Below are 13,595 nucleotides of genomic sequence, written 5' to 3'. Positions count from 1 at the left end.
TCATCCTCTGAGGACCATGAATGTCTGTTCCAAACTTGGTGCCAAATTACTTTTGTAGATGTTGAGCTATTTCACAGGATAAGTGAAAAGTTTGACCTGCTGATCGCAGTCGGGGAGAAGTCAGGGGATCACTAAAGTTCTTAGGGTTCATCGTCTGGTGTAAATGGGAGCCAAGTGTGTCAGCGGATATTTCTGGACTCCGGCGGCGGCAGCGGAGGAAGGTCTGGGAATACGGCCACCGTTGGCGACCTGCTTGGCCCGCGGTTTGTTATGTCTGCGTCGGAGAAAACACAGCTGCTCCGTGGTTCACTCTCATCCCAATGATGTGATGAACCACTTCTGATGCCGCTGGTAACACTTCACTCAGCAACCTTGAGTTATATCTTTACACGACAGTGAAAGACCCAAAACATTTTATTGACAAACAGTGTAATAAAATAATCACACACAATAAAAAATAGACAACTTTATTGATTAGTTTGGATTATTGTCCGAAGCCCAGAGCGCCCTAGTTGTGCATGATTTACAGTCCAGTGCTCATCGTAGCAAACATGCAGTATCAAGCATGCCGTCATGTGTTGCACCGCTTCATCCAGCCTCATGTTCCTGATGGCTGACGGTCTAAAGCAGCAGCGCCACGTCTCTGCATAGAGAAAACATCTAAACCACGTCTGACTTGCTGAGATCCATCTTGCGAAACATTGCAGGAATATTGTGTTCTGATATCTTATTTTCTGGAGTGACGAGATTTATTTTTTTTTGTCTTTAAAGTATTTATTTTCCAAAGCTCTTCATCTGATAATAAACATAAAATAACGCAGTGCGATCAGTAAAGATGGAGCAAATCTTCAAGTAAATAAAAAAGTCCATATTTCATACAAATCCAGTGTCGACATTGGCGAGTGTGCTCGTGTGTCGGTGCTACAGGGCGACAGCAGACGATCTGAAGCTACATTACATCAAGTACAACCCCGCATGTGCATCTTTACTCTTTAAGTGAACAGTATTCAGAGACTCATCCGTAGCACCATTACCTGCTTTAGACCAGACTAAATGCTTTTTATATGCAGAGGGAAACCTTAGTCTGTGCACAAACTGTTACATGTAGCACGGTACGCTTCATGAGGGTGAAATCAAGAGAGAATAAGTTACATGTGCACATCATACACTTTAATCCTGCAGTACGTCATTACAAGTAAGCGACACATCCCCGTTTGTTCCCGTCGTCAACCTTTCTACATTTATTCTGCATTCATGACGAAAACATTCAGGTTTTACAGAAACCGGACTTGGGGCTCCGTCACGTCGAGGCCAGAGGCCGCTGCAGCTCCAGCTGGGTCTCCAGGGTGACCCTCTCCTGGTGAACCACCTGCAGCCAAACCACACAAACACACACACGCTTTGATCTCTGCACGCTGAACACCACACAAACACACACACGCTTTGATCTCTGCACACCACACAAACACACACACGCTTTGATCTCTGCACGCTGAACACCACACAAACACACACACGCTTTGATCTCTGAACACCACACAAACACACACATGCTTTGATCTCTGCACGCTGAACACCACACAAACACACACACGCTTTGATCTCTGCACGCTGAACACCACACAAACACACACACGCTTTGATCTCTGCACGCTGAACACCACACAAACACACACACGCTTTGATCTCTGCACGCTGAACACCAGACGAACACGCTTCGATCTCTGCACGCTGAACACCACACAAACACACACACGCTTTGATCTCTGCACGCTGAACACCACACAAACACACACACGCTTTGATCTCTGCACGCTGAACACCACACAAACACACACACGCTTTGATCTCTGCACGCTGAACACCACACAAACACACACACGCTTTGATCTCTGCACGCTGAACACCAGACGAACACGCTTCGATCTCTGCACGCTGAACACGCTTTCATCTCTGCACGCTGAACACCAGACGAACCTCGGCAGGCGTTCGGCGGGTTGTGGTGTTCGCCGTGTAACACGGACTACCTCTGAAGTGGACCCTTACTGTCGGAGAGAACGAGCAGCAGACTCACTGAACGCCGCTCACTCAGCCGCTCACATGGAGCGGATTATTGTGAGAATGCAGAATATGTTCAGCGCTGACATTTCATGTCTGGAATCTGACCTTGTGACAACACAGCAGGGAGTGAGGATGCTCAGGGTTCATCCTAACTTCCCTCCTAAAGACACGTTCTAGTTCTCTCTGCTTCCAGTCATGATGGTTCTATAGAGATGAAGAACTTTATGTGACAGAGAAAATCAAAACCAGAGAGAAAAAATGCCCCAAACTGCGTCGTGTTCAGAGGGTCAAAAACTGATTCCCAGTGAAGCCATTTGAAAATAATTCATTGACCCCATTAATAAAATCTATGCAGGATTTCTCTCATGTGAAGCTCAGTGACAGCTGACACAGCGGTGCACTCCACCAGCAGAGCACATCGTACTTTATGGTCTCAGTCTCTAGTTTCAAGTCTTCTTCAATACAGCATGATGTTCATTTAGTACATTATGGTCCATTTAGAGTCACACAGACCATAAAGCAGGGGATGCTTTAGGGCGGGGCTACACGCTGATTGACAGGTCTCTACCAGAGACGTGTACGCCGTCTCTACGTCACTCCTCAATGTGGTCACTTCCTGTTCGCTGGTTGCAAAAAAACAAAAGATAGACGGAAAAAAATGGGCAAACTTGAGTCCACAAACCAATGAGTGACATCACCATCACTGCGTCCACTTCTTATGGCGTCTGTGGCGTCGAGCCGTTCATCCGAAGCGTGTTTTTGTCTCGTTTAGTTTTTTCTTTGAAATCATTTTTAGTTTTCAGTAAACGTGCTTCAGAGCGATCGATAGGAAATAACCAGGTGTTTGATCCGAGGAGCTTTCATTCACAGTTTTTTCATAACTTCGACTTCATGGGAGCCGTTCCTCTCCTCACACCCTGTGCTGGTTGGATGCCTGAGCAGCCCAGGCTCTATTTTAAAGAAGACAGTTGTGAATGCCAATGGCTGCAGTCTATATACAGACACGGACGCCTTTCTCTGCTGAATTCCTCGGATGCTTTGAGGAACCAGCAGAATTAAGGCCAATGAACAACGTCCTGGATAACAAAGTGGGTTTAGAACACGACTGACATTAATGTAAAAGATTTTTAAAGCCGTTTAATTCTTTGGTCTGTTGTATTAAAGCTGTAGATGCGCCGCATGTGAGCGTGAGGGTTTTTCACTACCGGATCATCGGCATGCGGCATGCGTTTCCAAATGTGAGTGCGTGTGCCGCGGTGCACACAGCATCCGTTCAGCTCTGAGTGGCGGCTGCAGCGTGAGGGTTTTCCACCACGCTGGAATGAAGAGCTTCTGTTGTCGGGCTACAATCACACAAACTACCTTTTCGTTTCTAAAACGCGTATCTACGTTTACGCCGAGCGTCCACACCACTCCGGCGTTTTAGAGCCTCTAAAAAGTAGACGTTTGAAAACGCTACTGAAGCCGTTGTAGTTTAGAAACCTTTGAAAACGATGACTCATGAATCCACATTCGCTAATTGATTGGGTTTTTTGGTGGAGATCCACCAAATCCGCCCGACTAAGACGTGGACGTGGTCATCGTGATGTCACACATTGGTTTGTGGACGGCCGACGCCATCTTGTTTTTTTGCAACCAGTGAACAGGAAGTGACGAGTGACTGAGGAGTGACGTAGAGACGCCGTATACGTCTCTGGTGGAGACCTGTCAATCAGCGTGTAGCCCCGCCCTAAAGCATCCCCTGCTTTATGGTCTGTGTGACTCTAAATGGACCATAATGTACTAAATGAACATCATGCTGTATTGAAGAAGACTTGAAACTAGAGATTGAGACATAAACTCATGTTTACAATGTTTACTGAGGGAATAAATCAAGAGAGAAGTAGAGTCATTTTCTATAGACTTCTATACAACCAGAGGAGTCGCCCCCTGGTGGACACTAGGGAGAATATTGTGAAGTTCACACAGAAACGTAAAGGAACAAAAGCATAAATGCTCTCTAGTACGACGTCTAGCAACCAGCAGAGCTACAAGCGCAGAATTCAACTGCCGACCATTTGAGCACTTGTTGTGCGAGAGTCTCCTCTCCGAGCCGGGGAGCTGGTTCTCCTCCCCCCGGAGGAGGTGGGAGGGTAGGGCATGTCAGGAAGCCGCTGTGGTCAGCCACTAATGCAGTCCACACACAGAACACAGGACGGGTGCAGAAAGAAGAAGACCTGCTGACCTCGAGCTGCTGCTGGAGCTCGCTGTTGAGGCGCGTCAACACGGCGTTGGTCTCTTTGTTTTTACGGATCGCCGTCTGGATCTCCCTCTTCTGTTTGGACAGCAGCCTGAGAGAGAGTTTCACACACTTTGGTCAGCTTTGTGATCCATCGTCTGGATAGATAAAGTGTTAGAACATAGGTAAACTAGTTAAAGGCACTGAAGGGAACATATGAACGAACCTTCACCTAATTCCACTTCTTTCAGTGTTATTTGGGTCTAAACATGAACAAACTGACACCAAAATAATCAGATCAAAGCATTTACATCAACCAACCAGCCAGTTACTGACGATCAGCGACTTCAATGAGCCGCGTGGTCAATAAGGAGACACGAGCACATGTTCAAATCACTGCAGTGCATCTTAAAGTCTCACTTCACGACTTTTAATAAGTTCCTAAAGAGACAGTGTGTAGGATCTAGCACCATCTAGTGGTGAGGTTGACCATTGCAACCAACTGAATACTGAATCACAAGGTTGGTGAAATGAGAACGTTTTCACAGTTAACCTTTTAAGGAAGTGCGTTTCCTTAATTTCTACTGATGAAAGAGTTCAATGTTAGAAAACACTGAACTCACCATCGGTCCCACATGCAGAAACTGATTTATTTTGCAGTGTAACTGGTGGAAAAATACACATTTAATGTTGTTTGACCCGTGACTCCCTTTATTATATTTTTCTGTATATGGAACACAATATGACATTTATGAATACTTTATATTATATGCTACACACTGGCCCTTTAAACCTGCATTAATTGACTGTTTTAGCCACTAGGGGGCAGAAAAAGCTGAGGTTTATATAATACTTAATAAGAACAATATTGATTAGAGCAGCTGTTTTCTCTCTTAATTCACATAAATGTAATTTTTTTGGAGTCAATTTGAATCAATAAAATCCACGTTTAATCCATCAGATTCAGTTGAGGACTCAACTCGTTTGTATTTTAGGATCACAGAGTCAAACTGACCTCTGTTTGGTTGGAGTAGGAAACAGCGCAGCAGGTGGGGGCGTGGCCTCCAGGTTCTGGCTCTCTGCATGGTATTTCTTGCGGACCGGCTTCTGTGGCGCCTGACTGAGAGGAAGTCCAATCATGTCCTGAAGGAAAGAACGCAAAGTTAGCCTCAGCCTCAGCCTCAAACATTTTTAGGTGAAGAAAATGTTAACTCTCATGAACAAAAACATACTGTGAGGACAAGGACAACTCCCAGACTGACCACCGCCGTGGTAGAGACCTGTCAATCAGCGTGTAGCCCCGCCCTAAAGCATCCCCTGCTTTATGGTCTGTGTGACTCTAAATGGACCATAATGTACTAAATGAACATCATGCTGTATTGAAGAAGACTTGAAACTAGAGATTGAGACAAACTCATGTTTACAATGTTTACTGAGGGAATAAATCAAGAGAGAAGTAGAGTCATTTTCTATAGACTTCTATACAACCAGAGGAGTCGCCCCCTGGTGGACACTAGAGAGAATGCAGCTTTAACACTTTCAGCCTGGAAGCCGTAACATTTGCGATGTCGATGTCACGTATTGGGTCAAAACACATCTCGATTTGTGAATTTCTCGGTATCGTCCAGCTCTACTCTGAGGATCTGGGAGGCAGCTTTTAATGTTCCTGCTTTATTTGTTACATTTGCAAACACAAGTCGATGAGTAAAGAAGAGGTTTGTTCTCACCTCTTCCCTGAAGTGACTGAAGTCAGCAAAGTTCGGCTGCTGCACTTTTTTCTGGGGAGTTTTCTCTGAAACGCCGATGAACTGAGAAACCTGACGAGGGCGACGAGAGGACTTTTCTCTCAGAGATTCAGAGACATTTGAACAAAGAGGATTTGAGCACATGAGAAATGAAAGCCGGCTCACCTGTGAGGAGGCTGGTCGAGGAGGGAGGGCAGGAGGAGGCGGCATCCAGCCGCTCTTTATGCCTGAAATCCAGACAAACATCACAGAGGAGTAAACCAGAGCGGCTCGCCTCGACTGTCCTCTCAGGACTGTTTTCACTTTTAAAAACACAAATAAAACTCATATGTTCATGATCAGACACCGACTTGCACTCACCTTTCTGACTGAGCAATAAAAGATTCATTTCCCTTTTTTGTTCTTCCGTGAAAGGAGAACAGTTTTACTGAACACGCTCACTTAAAGCTGCAGGAGTTCATGCAACAACCTCTCGTGTGAACACGTTCATTCTTCTTGTACAAGTGGAGGAGAACTTGCTGCATTCATTCAGCGACCTGTCAATCACTGTAGCCCCGCCCTAAAGCATCCCCTGCTTTATGGTCTGTGTGACTCTAAATGGAGCATAATGTACTAAATGAACATCATGCTGTATTGAAGAAGACTTGAAACTAGAGATTGAGACATAAACTCATGTTTACAATGTTTACTGAGGGAATAAATCAAGAGAGAAGTAGAGTCATTTTCTATAGACTTCTATACAACCAGAGGAGTCGCCCCCTGGTGGACACTAGAGAGAATGCAGCTTTCACACATGAAGCTCTGAAGAACTTTTAAGAAGCGGAGGTTGCCTCCTGGTCGTACCTGGAGCGCCCTGCTGGAAGAGCTTGTTGAGGTCCAGCGAGGAGGCTCTGGAGTGGGTTTTCTGGGGTCGAGGCGGGGGGGTGGGAGGCTCTTCTGTCTTCTTCACGGCATCTTCGATAGAAGTGCTGGAGTAAGACCTGGACCAGAGGTCACATGGTGGGGAAACAAAAACAAGAGGTTTTAAAGGAGCAACGAGTTCAGAGGACTGGAATAACTCACGGGGGGGGGGGGGGGGGTCTCACCTCGGCCTAGTTCTCGTCCTCATGTGGGGGTCCAGGTCCTGAGGCGGCTCTGAGGACGGACACGAGACATGAACACACTTCAGGATCCGGCTGCGAACGAGAAGCAACTACAAACAAGGTTATTAAAGTGTCTCTTGAATTCTAACTGGCTTTCTCCATTTTATTTGGCCTTCATCAATGATTTGAGTTCTCAGAGGTTTCGTTGTGTATATCTGTCGTTGTACTTTGTAGTTGTGTTTGTAGTTGTGGTTGTAGTTTGTAGTTGTAGTTGTAGTTTGTAGTTGTAGTTTGTAGTTGTAGTTTGTAGTTGTAGTTTGTAGGTGTAGCTATGGTTGTAGTTTGTAGTTGTAGTTTGTAGTTGTAGTTTGTAGTTTGTAGTTGGTAGTTGTCGTTTGTAGTTGTGGTTGTAGCTTGTAGTTGTAGTTTTTAGTTATGGTTGTAGTTTTAGCTGTGGTTGTAGTTTGCAGTTGTAGTTTGCAGTTGTAGGTTGTAGTTTGTAGTTTGTAGTTTGTAGTTTGTAGTTGTAGTTTGTCGGTGTGGTTGTAGTTTGTAGTTGTAGCTGTAATTTGTGGTTGTAGTTTGTAGTTGTGGTTGCAGTTGTAGTTTGTAGTTGTAGTTTGTAGTTGTGGTTATAGTTTGTAGTTGTGGTTGTAGTTTGTAGTTTGTAGGTGTGGTTGTAGTTTGTAGTTTGTAGTTTTAGTTTGTGGTTGTAGTTTGTGGTTGTGGTTATAGTTAGTAGTTGTAGTTTGTAGTTTGTAGTTGTAGTTTGTGGTTGTAGTTTGTAGTTGTGGTTGTAGTTTGTAGTTTGTGGTTGTAGTTTGTAGTTGTAGGTTGTAGTTTGTAGTTTGTAGTTGTGGTTGTAGTTTGTAGTTGTAGTTTGTGGTTGTAGTTTGTAGGATCATGGTGTTTCAGGTCTGAGCTCTACAGCTCGCTGGTTAAACAGCATCTGATCTGATCAAATACATAAATCATCTTCTTGTTGTTGATTCTACAGAAACAGCGTGAATGTGAAGCGTCGCAGCGCCACCTGCTGGAACGTCACCGTCACCAGGAGTTCATATATATTTATATATTAAAGATAAATACTGGAATTCATCTCGGTCCAGTACATGGTTGTTATTCAGCTACGTTATGTGTTCACAGCTTCTTGTAGTCGGTTCTAGTTCATAACAATAAGCCGACAGTAAGACAGGAACGTTAAACTTTAAGCGTTATTGATTTCACCAGATGTGAGTAAAGTAATCACTGATGTCACCAACACTCACAACCCAACGGCCTTCATTGATCCCGAGCGATTATATTTATTCATATAGATTATTGTTCATCGAGTACGATGCTGCTGCAGCGTCTGCAATGACTCAACCTGATAAATGAACACGTGAAAGGTGAATATAGTGTTCGTATGTTATTATATTCATACGTTCGTCTGGTTTCTGGTGTTTTTATCCGACCTCGTATTTATTATTATTCTTCTCTTTGATTATCGAGCTGCTGTAACAACTCCTCCGACGAACAAAGTTCTGAGAGAGACGATGCTTTAAGCGCGGAGGACAGACGATGCGTCTCCGTGCAGTAACCGTCTTCTCGGACAGGTTGAACTCAAAGGACGGAGGATCACCTGTCCTCTCGGTGAACGCAGCGAGACGCACAACACGCTGCTCTGGAGACGTCGTCTCCGTCGTCACGCCAACATCTGCAGAACAGAAACAAACGTCAGCAGCAGAACCACGAGAACCACGAGGACCACGAGAACCACGAGGACGTGTTCTGATTCATAGTTTCATGATGAAGAGGAGCTCACTCATCTGATCTACAATATAATTCAGTATTTAGAGATTCATTTATTGAAATCAGAGAGTCAAAAGTCAAACAATAGTAAACAATAATAATAAATAAATTTTCTATTAAAATAACTGCTGAACAGTATATATATATATATACATATACATACATATATATATATACATACACACACACACACGTTCTGTGTAAATGTGTGAAGTTCAAACAGAGATCATCACCTTCATGTGTTCCACATCAAGCTTTTAAACTGAAGCGCTTTGTTGGAGAATCTTCTCGTGGATTCTTTGAAGTCGTGGGCTTAAATGAACTCTTCACCTCGTTCACGCGACTCCTCCTTCACTTCCGCTTCTGTTGAGGTCAGACGCTCGATGACGCTCCGATTCTAAAAGACAAAATGTTTCATCGTGAGAACGACGTAAAGTCTGCGTCACACTTCAGGAAGTAGAGCCCTCGCGTGCAGCTTGTTGCTGCCCCCTACAGGCGGCCAGCGGGAACTCCACCGTCACTTATTTCTGTAAGAAAGTGGAAGGAGGACGTAGTTCACCGTGACACTCGGCCTCGGCTCAGCGTCCTCAAAGACGATCAGCGGCTCCGCGCTCTGCGGACACGAGCACGAGCACGAGCACGAGCAGAGAAGCAACAAAGAGTCGCGAGTGAAGGAGGAACGACCGGAGAACCGTTCCAGACCAGAGACTCTCCGGCGGCGTCTCACCTCAGTGTCCGGCGTGTCCTCGTCCTGCGGCTGCACGGAGCCCGTCCTCAGCGTCGGCGGGAGGCTCTCTGGGAGCGGGAACCCGTTCTTACGGGCCACGATCAGGTGGAAGGCCGTGCAGAACTCGGAGAACGTGAGCGCTCCGTCTCTGTCCACGTCGCTCAGCTCCCTTCAAGAACCGTAGACAAGAGAAGAGCGCCGATTATTCAATGTAGGTCAACAAAGATGATGAATAATGAAAGAAAAGAGTTGAACGCTTTATTTGTGGGTCCATCATTTCCTAATCATATATTTATATTCAATAATCTGTTTAAAAATAAAAGAATCTCAATTTAAACCAAAGCAAATATTTATTTTTAATTCATAGATACAAATACAATTCATCGCCAAATTATTCATTAATTTCAATTGGAAACCAACAATTAAACACAGTTGGTATATTCTAAATCATTTCTGCAAAATAAGAATGCTTATAAGAAATAAGTAAATGATTCTGAAGCTCCAGAAATAAAGTGACAACGACACAAAACTCCGTAAGAGACGCAGCAGCAGAGCAGCATCAACTCTACGAACGAGTCTACGTTTGCATCTCCAGATTTCTCCTAAATTCACCAAAAGTCACCATTAGACCTCATTTGCATATTGAAACTGAGGCGTGGCGCAGACATTCGCATGACTCAGCACTTACCAGATGTGGGAGAGCTCTGGAATCGGGAGTTTAGATTTAGTGAAGAAGTTCTTTGCAATGGTTCCTGGAGAAGAGACGCAACATGGTGGAATAGTTTGAATGTGATTTATAATCATAAATATCTGCAGCAGGGGGGGGGGGTCCATACCCAGGATGAGAGCCCCCAGGTCGGGCTGCAGGCTCTGGAACTGATTGGTGTAATACTCCAGCTGTTCCTCTGTGATCCTCCAGGGGTCGTCTTCAGGGCCGTCCACGAGGCCCTGCTGGTCCAGCCTCTCCGACGAGGAGGTCTAAGGGGGGGGGGGGGCATAAATCACAATCAACAACTTATTGCATTGTGCCGGTGGCGCTGGGGGGGGGGCAGGCGTTTACCCTCGCGGGACGCTCGGCGGCAGCTCTGGTCCCGGGAGAGGAGCGCTGGTCCGGGTGAACCGTGGGCCGAGAGGACGGCTTGTTCTCGTAGGCTGGAGGGAGGAGGAGGAGGAGGAGGAGGAGGAGGAGGAGGAGGAGGAGGAGGAGGAGACTCAACACGCTGACTATACAAATCCATAAATCAGACAGAATGGAAGATGTTCAGGTGAAAAAGCAGCGAGCGGAGAGACATCAGAGCTCCAGGTGTCCTTCACATCTCGGTTCATTCATAACTCATAACTCATAACTCATGACTCATAACTCATGACCACAGCAGGACGTGTGCTCCGAGAGATTCACAGTGATGATCTGGAAACATGCTGAGTTAGTTTATGAACTCTGCTGATGAAAGCAGATGTGGAGGCGAGTTCAGGCCTGAAAAGTGAATCGTGAGAAGAGCGGCCGTGTGAGCGTCTGCTGGCGTACCGGTCAGCGGGTCGGCCCCGTGGCTCTGCTCGGCGTAGGGGGAGCCTCGGTACGGCGGCGGGGAGCGAGGCGGCGAGCTGCCCGGGGACCGGGGCTCCTTCAGGGACAAAGTATTATTACACATACAAAGAAGTACTACAAGTACTCTGAATACATTCACTCATAGAACACGTCGGACGAGTTTCAGTCAGTCGCACATTATAGAGACGGTCCTGATGTTCTGTAGTGTGTGTGTGTGTGTGTGTGTGTGTGTGTGTGTGTGTGTGTGTGTGTGTGTGTGTGTGTGTGTGTGTGTGTGTGTGTGTGTGTGTGTGTGTGTGTGTGTGGTTCTCCTGCAGCAGAGCAGCAGCTGCTGCGTCCTGAGAGGTAGAATCAGTGTTCCAGTGACTGGAGTCTCTAGAACACGTCTTCAGACTCGAGGAAATAAGACATTTATTTCACTACTTAGTCTGTAGATTTCTCCTAAATTCACCAAACGTTACCACGACATAACGCCTCATTTGCACATTTAAACATAACGTTTGATAAACCCTCATGGTGACATCTGTTAGTTAAACCAGTGTGTCTTATGTGCACATGGAGGCTTCCTGAGGTTTGTGTTGTGGGTCCTTGGAGCCGGTCTGGAGCCGGTCTGGAGCCGGTCTGGAGCCGGTCTGGAGCCGGTCTGGTCCTCCTGCTCTAACCTCTCAAACAACGAGGCCGTTCTGCTCCGCTGATCAAAGCCCACAGGAATGTCTCTGCACCGTCCCGCTCCTCAGTGACCCGTGCTTTATTACAAACTAAGAGACTCGCGTCATCCCGAACTCACCTTCCTGTCGACGTGGTCCTCCGGGCGTCTCCGGTCTGCTGGAGTCCAGGAGGCGGACCCGGGGGTCCCGGTCCCGCACTGAGCCCCCTGAGCGTCGAGGCTCGGGGGGACGACAGAGTACCGCATCGCTGGCTCGGTCTTGAGCCCGACAAACCGGGGCAGAGGTAGATCTAGAGGAGACACACGCAGGGATTCCTGTCTGTCTTTCCTCGTCTCGAGCTGGTTTAATGTACAGAAAGAGGATTCGTCTGATTGTGATGAATGAGACGAATGAGACGAAGACAGACACTTTTGAAGAACGACCATGAAGTTCACTTGTAGAACTGATTCTCTCTCAGGTCTTGGTGTGACTGATGGTGCGGCTCTTCTAATGAGGACAAAGCCACTTAGCCTGCTTCAAAAGTGCCTTTATGTCTTCGTCTGATTCGTCTCCTCCTCCTCCTCCTCCTCCTCCTCCTCCTCCTCCTCCTCCTCCTCCTCCTCCTCCTCCTTACTGGCCGTGATGCTGTCCAGGTGGATGGGCAGGGCTGACTGGGCCGCCGCCAGCAGCTTCAGGGCCACGAAGAACTGCGGCGTACCGAAGTAACCCAGACGCTTCGCCCCACACAACTCCGTCACCTGGAGGAGACGAGTTTTGTCTTTTAAGCTGCTTTATACATTAAATATCGTCTTTCATACGGCTGAAAGGGTGGCACTCTTTTCAGGAACAGAGGCTACGGAAGCCCAAAGGCTCAAAAGAAGAACAGCTGAAAGAAGTCAAGGTTTTGCCAGAATAATATTTCTCTAAATGACTTCATGTTTTCTGTGGAGACGTTTCTGTCAGTCACACAACTCCGTCACCTGGAGGAGACGAGTTTATTATTATTAAAGGACAACTATGCTTTAAGAATATAGTAAAGTAAATCTCATCTTTCGTAGAGCAGAGCGTGTTCCTTCTTTTCATCAACAGTGAAACAGCTGATGTGTCAGTTCAGTGTTGTTGTTGTAATTCTCATTTCAGCCACAAGAGGCTGAAGCACTTCCTCATGTTTTAATAGAACTAAAAGCATTTATTTTCTCTTTAATTTCTCGCTGCACTCTGAACACAAACATGAATGCTTTCAGTCACATGAAGAACACGGAGTCGTGGCGCACTTCAGCCTCTTGTGGCTGAAGTGAGAATTACAACAACAAACACAATCCTGAGAAGAAATTATTGAAAAACTTTAAAAAGATTATTCTGGTGAAACTTCTCCAGCCTCTTCTCTCACAGATGAAAACATTAATAATTGGAAATATTATCTTGGCAAATATTAAGACCAGCAGATTGTATTTTTCTATCTTTAACGTGTGATGATGTTCCATCATGGACAAAGACACTGTAGAGTGTTACAAGCTGTACGAACACAGTGGAGCTACAAGAAACAATGTGATCTGCTCAATGAACGCTTTGGGGGAGAAGAGAAGATCAGGATTATGGACCACAATCGTGTATAAATTCCTCAAATCACAACTGAAAGAAATATTGTTTTGAAAAAACCCGAAGCTTCTTGAAAAGTGAGACTGACGACGTGAGTCCTTTAAATACTGAAACAAATCAACGTGAACACAAAGTACCAGCGACTGAAGCTCACAGAGCTCCGCACTCTGCTCTCTTCA

General features: G+C 45.9%; 1 protein-coding gene across 2 annotated transcripts in view; it reads right to left on the bottom strand.

The window, feature by feature from the left end:
- Positions 1 to 1,155: 1,155 nt before the first annotated feature.
- The window catches only part of reps2 (RALBP1 associated Eps domain containing 2), an 18,964-nt gene continuing 6,524 nt past the window's right edge, over positions 1,156 to 13,595 (bottom strand). The window contains exons 2-17 of one of the 2 annotated variants that reach the window (XM_079297451.1): positions 12,452 to 12,575; positions 11,958 to 12,127; positions 11,150 to 11,246; positions 10,685 to 10,776; positions 10,461 to 10,602; positions 10,313 to 10,376; positions 9,625 to 9,793; positions 9,228 to 9,294; positions 8,728 to 8,802; positions 7,110 to 7,158; positions 6,868 to 7,004; positions 6,190 to 6,251; positions 6,007 to 6,096; positions 5,295 to 5,422; positions 4,286 to 4,391; positions 1,156 to 1,369 (exon numbers count right to left, since the gene is read on the bottom strand). In XM_079297451.1, the coding sequence (XP_079153577.1) occupies positions 1,301 to 1,369; positions 4,286 to 4,391; positions 5,295 to 5,422; positions 6,007 to 6,096; positions 6,190 to 6,251; positions 6,868 to 7,004; positions 7,110 to 7,158; positions 8,728 to 8,802; positions 9,228 to 9,294; positions 9,625 to 9,793; positions 10,313 to 10,376; positions 10,461 to 10,602; positions 10,685 to 10,776; positions 11,150 to 11,246; positions 11,958 to 12,127; positions 12,452 to 12,575 (1,641 nt within the window). In that variant the 3' untranslated portion in view covers positions 1,156 to 1,300. The remainder of the gene's footprint in view (positions 1,370 to 4,285; positions 4,392 to 5,294; positions 5,423 to 6,006; positions 6,097 to 6,189; positions 6,252 to 6,867; positions 7,005 to 7,109; positions 7,159 to 8,727; positions 8,803 to 9,227; positions 9,295 to 9,624; positions 9,794 to 10,312; positions 10,377 to 10,460; positions 10,603 to 10,684; positions 10,777 to 11,149; positions 11,247 to 11,957; positions 12,128 to 12,451; positions 12,576 to 13,595) is intronic. The other variant, XM_079297452.1, reaches the window with a different exon arrangement.

This window comes from Melanostigma gelatinosum, assembly GCF_949748355.1.
Source record: "Melanostigma gelatinosum genome assembly, contig: scaffold_312, whole genome shotgun sequence".
Taxonomy (NCBI): Eukaryota; Metazoa; Chordata; class Actinopteri; order Perciformes; family Zoarcidae; genus Melanostigma; species Melanostigma gelatinosum.
Note: the sequence above shows the minus strand (reverse complement) of the source record. Positions and strands in the feature narration are given on the sequence as shown.